This window comes from Chanos chanos, chromosome 1 (genome assembly GCF_902362185.1).
Source record: "Chanos chanos chromosome 1, fChaCha1.1, whole genome shotgun sequence".
Classification (NCBI taxonomy): Eukaryota; Metazoa; Chordata; class Actinopteri; order Gonorynchiformes; family Chanidae; genus Chanos; species Chanos chanos.
In genome coordinates this window covers 60614889-60622388 of record NC_044495.1, presented here as the reverse complement: position 1 = coordinate 60622388, position 7500 = coordinate 60614889, and the positions used below count along the sequence as shown (strand labels likewise).

At 42.9% G+C, this 7500-nt stretch overlaps 1 protein-coding gene across 1 annotated transcript in view; it reads right to left on the bottom strand.

The window, feature by feature from the left end:
* pebp4 (phosphatidylethanolamine binding protein 4) overlaps positions 1-7500 on the bottom strand; it is an 80929-nt gene that overhangs the window by 40332 nt on the left and 33097 nt on the right. The window contains exon 3 of the mRNA XM_030766610.1: positions 4929-5027. Within this exon, the coding sequence (XP_030622470.1) occupies positions 4929-5027 (99 nt within the window). The remainder of the gene's footprint in view (positions 1-4928; positions 5028-7500) is intronic.

The window sequence follows — 7500 nt, the reverse complement described above, 5'->3', positions numbered from 1 at the left end:
TAGCGTTCGTAAACTACTCTAAAAAACCTTGGGCCACAACGGAGCTTCAGCCATCGAATGACCTTCCATCACCTCTCTGGGCTTGACCCCTGCTGATGAGTGCTGACCCTGGAGAATTAGTTCACTGCAAAAGCACTGGTCCAGTCACACCAGTCACGTTAACACCCATAAACCCATAAAAAAAAGTAAAAAAAAAATAAATAAAACCGTGGCTTTATGTACAGTACAATTTGAACAATGGGTCTGGTGGTTTGGAGCCAAACCAGCCACCTGTTACAAACGACAGAACAATAAAATAAATCACTGTGCAGTCAGATGTTTGTAAATAAATCATTGTTTTTGTCGCGAGATCTGTGCCGCCTCAAACTTCTCGTCACTGTAACTTGGGTGGGGTCGCGCGTCCGAGGCGAAGTCGGCCCCGTGAAGAGAGACCGTTCACGAGCGCAAACCTCCGGAACATTCTGGAACGCACGCGCGCTCTGGCATTTTTATACTTCCAGCGACAGAATGTCTCTCAAAGACACAACACACACACACACACACTCAAACACACACACACACTCAAACACACACACACACGCACACACGGACACAACACCGGATTCAAATCCACCATTACACAACACATACATGCCTGAATCCTCTTACCGGCAATTCATTCTCCAATACATACATACATACATATATATATTTATATATGTATTTGTGTGTGCGTGTGCGTGTGTGTGTGTATATATATATGTGTGTATATATATATATATATATATATATATATATATATATATATATATATATATATATCTATTAAGGAAGCGCTTGTAGCCTGCCCATATTCCTGGCAGGAGAGATCAGAAGGTTTGAGACTGGATGGTGAAGCCGCTGTACTCTGACTAAGGATGGGGGAGGACACGGGGTAAAGAAGAATAAGTGTTAGATAAATTGAAGTAATTACGCCAACATTCTGATTGAAGCCACACGTAGTAATAAGCATGGATTAATGCTGAAAACACAGCCGAGTATATGAGCTTTCTGGTTCTGACTACACTGCACTAATTATGCCAACAGTCCTACTTCAGCACGCGCTGTAATAACCTGAAGAAAAAAAAAAAAAAAGAAAAAGAAAAAGAAAAGAAAAACGGGAGGGAGAAAGAAAAAAACGCTCTTGTCATAAATCTGGAAACAGTCACAGCTGTTGAGTCCAAACACACGAGAGAAAACGGTGTCTTGTGAGGACATTTCTTGGGTGCAAGGGATCGTTTTTCTTAGCCATTTGCCAGTGAGCGAATAATCGCGTGTAATTTTCATTAATTAGGAGAAAAATGTGTTGATTTTTTTCCCCGTGGATAACGTTTTTTTGATGACCATAAAAAGATTCAGTTTACCGTGTGAATGAGGTTGAGTGTATCACCAGTAGATCTGTATTAATTAATCAACCTAATAACCAGATACTGAACCTCAAGCGGTTAGCAGTAGCGCTAAATTTACCACAGACTTTTCATTTACGCTTGGCCAATTATAATTATTTTAGTGATAAAAACAATATGTCTTTCAGCATCTGAATAGCTGAGTCTAACAGTTTACTCATTCCAACCTTATAGCTACAGGTGAATAAATTTATAAACAAACAACCAAACAAGCTCATCAGTCAGTGATACAGGATGTTCCATTTCCGTTAAAAAGTTGTTCGGTAATTTTCTTTTTCTCTTACGAATGAAACATGTTTGGCTGTCAAGTGTGAAACCCATTCACGTCGCCGGACTTCAGGGCCACTGAACGAAACCATACGAGTGTAATTTGACATTTTAAAACGGAGGAGAATGTAAGAGAGGATTTCTGAACAGAAGACTTGTAAAAGGGACGTATTCAGGCGTCTGCCAGTCCACTCATACTTTTCCGAAGACCCTTTCCCCCCTGAAGTACCGCGGAGTGTAATTTGACACGTTTGCGCCGGACAATATCGGGCTTTAGCAGGGGTCTATTAGATGTCACTCAACTATTTCCGCTAATGAAACACCTCCCACTACGGCAAGGCCACCATTCAGAGGCCTCATTAAACCTCTGACCAACCACGGGCCCCGACAACACAAACAGCGCAACGGGGCGGCCAATCAGAGGCGCAGAGGCGCTGATTGCTGACGCCCACACAGCGAGAGAGCACTGAGAAGCGGGTCAGGGGGTCAGTTGTCTAGTCACCTGCAATATATTTGTTTATTCACAATCTGTAGTAAGGCCAGACAGGGAGGAGGCACGCAGGAGAGGAGAGGAGAGGAGAGAGAGCAGAACGATAAAAAAAGGAGAAAAAAGGAGGGAAGACAGGAGTCGTGGACGAATGAATAGCGGAGCGTTTTCTGTCAGAACCCGACGCCTGTGAGAACACTCCAGACTACACTTAACAGGCCTTCAGTAAAGACTGTTTTTAATGTTGAGGGCGTGAATCAGCTGATTAGGAGATAAAGACATTACTAGGTCACAAATGAGACATTCTCAAGGTTAAATACCACGCACAGCCTGAGTAACACTGACACACAGACGAACAGCAGGAAAAATAATTAATGTGCTGAAAAAAGGATTATTTTTATTAATCGGTATAATTCTTCATAATGTTTCTCAGATTCATGCTGAAATGGATCCTGGTATTGCTGTAGGGGAGGTCTGATTGTAAATGAGCTACTATATAACTCATACACACACACACCATACACACGCAGAAAAGCGTGCATGCGCGCACACAAACACACACACACACACACACACACACACACACACACACACACACACACAGACACACTCTGTCACACACACACAGTTACACAGAGATCTCAGGAGTGTGACAACATTAACCAGTAAACTATAGCTCAAAAATGTAATTTACATCTTTCTTTGGCTTTAATTAATGTAAATTACAAATAAATGTCAATGCTATCAGTACTTTGAAAATCACAATGGCGTACTATGTAACACCATCACCACAATACGTAACAGCATTATGACAATACGTAACAGCATTATGACAATACGTAACAGCATTATGACAAAACGTAACAGCATTATGACAATACGTAACAGCGACCTGACACTATGCTAAGTCTTTATGAGAGTATGTGACATCACCTTCCCAGTCTGTACGCGCGTGTGTGTATGTGTATGTGTGTGTACACGTGTGTGGTATGTGTGTGTTTGTGTGTGTACACGTGTGTGGTGTGTGTGTGTTTGTGTGTATGTGAGTGTGTGTGTGTGAGAGAGAGAGAGAGAGAGAGGGGGAGAGAGGGAGAGAGTAATGCAGCGCCAACGACGGAGGAGAGGAGCAGAGGGGAGAAAAGAGGAGAACCCCAGAGTAAAAGGAGAAGAGGAAGAGTGCCTGTATGGGAGGCCATCTGGGCCTCACGCAGTCTTTCTCTCTTTTCCACATCTCCGTTTCAGTCTAACACTCTTTCGCTCCGGATCGGCACCGAGTTGCTGTGCGAACGCTCCCCGTCACTCGGAAGCCGCGTCCACCTACACTTTTGTCGCGAGTCTCGACTGCTCCAGACACCAGGAGATCGATGGAAAGAGGGAAACATTTCCAAAAATTGGGCTTCTTTTTTGGCCAGAGAATGTGATAAATAGCAGTTTTTGAATCTGCAGTCACAGATTTGTGTCAATGTTTCAACGTCTTCGTTTACAGATCTGAGTGAAGTGAGACTGTTCAGCTCTGAGTAAGCTGAGAGAGAGACAGGCTAACAGGCAGACAGACCCACAGACAGACAGAGGGGGAGAGAGAGAGAGAGAGAAGGAACATAAATGGGTTGTATGTGAAAAAAATGAATTCAAAGATAGAGAGAGACAGGCAGACAGACAGACAGACTGACACACAGACAGAGAGTCGATGAGCGAGACGGAGAATGGAAGAGAGAGATGAACTGAGAGTTCGCTCTGAGCGGTTTAAGCCAAACTCAGTCGGTGCTGTCGATTCTCCGCGTACGTCGGTGGCTCTGCCGTGGAATCAGACACACCATCTCTCCCGAAGCAGCCAGGATCCGATGACTAACCCGGTATTTTTATACGGCAATTATGTAATGTATCGGAAATACACAAGTGTGAAACACAAGGAAGGGGGAGATACAGTAGTCGGCATCCAAGGATTGTTTGCTCACCAAAGTGTTGTTGACACCTTGGCTTTGCACATTATGGGCAGAGAGAGGGAGACGCTGCCAAGTCGCTGCTTTGAACACTGGGCTTTTCTTCTCTTCTCTTTTCTTTCTTTCTTTTTTCTTTTCTTTTCTTTTTTTAAAGTCCTGTTTTCTAATGTGAAATAAGAATGCGACAGTGCTTGGTGAGGCTGAAGCTTTGCGTCAGTTCAGAGCCCGTACCTTTGGTTTTGTTTCGACGTTTCAAGGACTGTGTAGGAAACGTAGGTAAAAATCAGGAGCTGAATTACTTGATAATGAAAAAGAAAAAACGCCAAACAAACCAAAAAAACAGCGTTTGCTCTCAAATTCTCCCAGCCTATCTGCAGCATGTCCTCTGACAGGCAAACTGCTCCCACAGAAAAGCACAGTTCTGTTTAATGGAATTCCATGGCGAGGGGGGTCAGGGGGTGTGTGTGTGTGGGGGGGGGTGAGGGGGGGTGGTAAGAACATTTCCTTTTAAAAGCTACAAAAAACTACAGGGTGCTCAGGTCCAATAACCTGAAAAGCTTTTTCTGTGTTCATCACCGCTCATCTTCAAAAAGAGTTTAAAATAAGACGAGAGTTTAGGAGGAGTTTCCATCTGTCTGCTTGTTAGCCATCCACTCTCCTCTGAGATGACTCTAAGGGAGAGAGGAGGCTGTGAGGAGGCCGCGAGGAGGTCAGGCTCGCGCAAAAGTTTTTTTGGAACGCGGCCGGAGGCTCCTCTCACGCTGTGTGGTGAAAGTACGGTGGCCTGTCTGGGACACACTTTGCACATACCTTGATGTCTGTGACCAGCCAGTGTCTCCAACGGGAGCGCGTGGGATTCTTACGACTCGGGGCGTCCGGGTCCACCATCATTAGGGTGTATGTCTTTTTCTGGAAAGAGAGAGAGAGAGAGAGAGAGAGAGAGAGAGAGAGAATTACTCGAGCGTGCTCTGCCTGCTGCAGGGGCATACCAGCAGCACTGAGGACAGACTCGTTAGTGGCATTAATTAGGTGATAACGTCTGCACATTCTTTCCATCCTCACACGTTCGACGTGTCTCAATCTGTCGACAAGTTTGTTTTCCCCACCCCTCCCTCCCTCCCTCCCCGTCTCTCTTCGCTTTTACAGAAAACACTCTTCCACCGCGACGACAACGACTGACCAGCATAATTACAAACTCATCCAAATCCCCCACTCCCCCCCCCCCCCCTCTCTCCCTCTTCCTCTCTCTCTCCCTCTTCCTCTCTCTCTCTCTCCCTCTTCCTCTCTCTCTCTCTCTCTCTCTTTCTCTGCCGGTCCGCCTTAAAGTTTGGAGAATTGGGAGAGCAGATTGAATCAGTGTGTGAGGACATTTGTCATCTCTGTTTCCGTGCCCAGAGTCTGTCCGACCATATGATACTTTTCTTATTGTACGCATCTCCCCAGCAAACAGACCTGTCAATCAGGTCTCTCGGCAACCAAACACAGACTCCGCCCCTGAGTTACAGACAACAGAACATCACTCTCTCTTACACTCAACAGTCAAACGATCAATCAATCAATCAATCAATCAATCGTTAAGTTTAGCTCTGTTTTATTTTGAGATAATAAAAAGCATGAACGGTGGTAGAAAATAAACTTTACCGCCATTATTAGCGTTATTATTTTATTTATTTATTTATTATTGTTTTTGTTGTTGTTATCATTGTGGCTGCTGTTGTTGTTTTTCTTCTTCTTCTATTTATTATTTACTGCTGTGTAAATATAAAGGTGTGTGTTGCATAAAGGTGTGTATGTGAAGGTGTACAGGGTATAAGGGGTGTGTGTATGTGAATGTGTGTTTCTGTACACACACACACACACACACACACACACACACCCTATATATACATATATATGTAAAGGTGTGTGTATGTAAAGGTGTGTATATGTAAAGGTGTGTGTATATGTAAAGGTATGTATATGTAAAGGTGTGTGTATATGTGAAGGTGTGTATATAAGTGTGTGTATATGTAAAGGTGTGTATATGCAAAGGTGTGTACATATAAGAGTGTATATATGTAAAGGTGTGTGTATATGTAAAGGTGTGTGAATATGTAAAAGTGTGTATATACATAAAAGTGTGTGTATATGTAAAGGTGTGTGTATATATAAGTGTGTATATGTAAAGGTGTGTGTATATGTACAGGTGTGTGTATATATAAGTGTGTATATGTACAGGTGTGTGTATATATAAGTGTGTATATGTAAAGTGTGTGTATATACAGAAATGTGTGTTATAAATGTGTGTGTTATAAAGGTTAACTGATTTGCTGTTCAGGTGTAAAAGGAGTAAAAACAGGGTGTGACGAGTTCTGGTGAAACCATCACACACTGATTTCACCAGGGACACACACATTGCCACGTTTCAAATGCAATAAAAAGAAGGAAATTAATCTCAGCGTTGACTAAACCCAAGTGTACATGACATTAAATTCAGTTCAGTAACAGGCAGCTGATTCTTCCTCAGTCTGAAATCTGATCTGAGCTCTAACTGTTGAGAGGAAGCAGGCGTGAGTGATGGTCGCATGTTCACATGAATGAGAGACCCACGAAAACACTGACAATAAAGGATTTCTCTCTCTCTCTCTCTCTCTCTCTCTCTCTTTTTTTTTTTAATGCCTCCCGTTGGGAACGCTCATCTTCACAGTCCAATCCTTCTCATACCTGACACAAAGCAATAAGCCAAAACAAACATAAGCCTAATAATCGGATGATGTTTAAGTCTGTGATAGAGCCCGCAGGTAATACTCACACACACACACACACACACACACACACTCCATGTCAGCTCATACATGGAATAGACATGGACAGATTCATAGACAAACACGAACAGAAACAGTGAATCTGTAACCGACACTGAGTCTGATCAGAGAAAAATGCTCTTGATTTTCAGAACTTCATAAGAACTTCTCCTCTATCACACACACACACACACACATACACACATAACACATATAAGTTTGTGTGCGCGTGCACAGACAATGTGTCGGTGAACGTGTGTATCAGTGTGTGACAATGTGTGTGTTTGTGTATGTGTGTGTGTGTGTGTGTGTGTGTGTGTTTTGTATGACAGAGTAAAAAGATCTTTGTGGCTAATTTATTCTCCCATCTTCACCCAACATTTATTACAATACAATTATCATTTATGAAAATGAGTTTATTTGTGCAATAAAATGAAACAAATTGCAATATGTGGTGTGTGGTCCCTGGAGTACTGTGTGTATGTCGCTGTATAATTAATGTGTGTTCAGACAGATGGAGAGACCAGTCATTCCTAAGAGAGAGAGAGAGAGAGAGAGAGAGAGAGAGAGAGAAAGATACTTCCAAAGCTTCAGTGTTT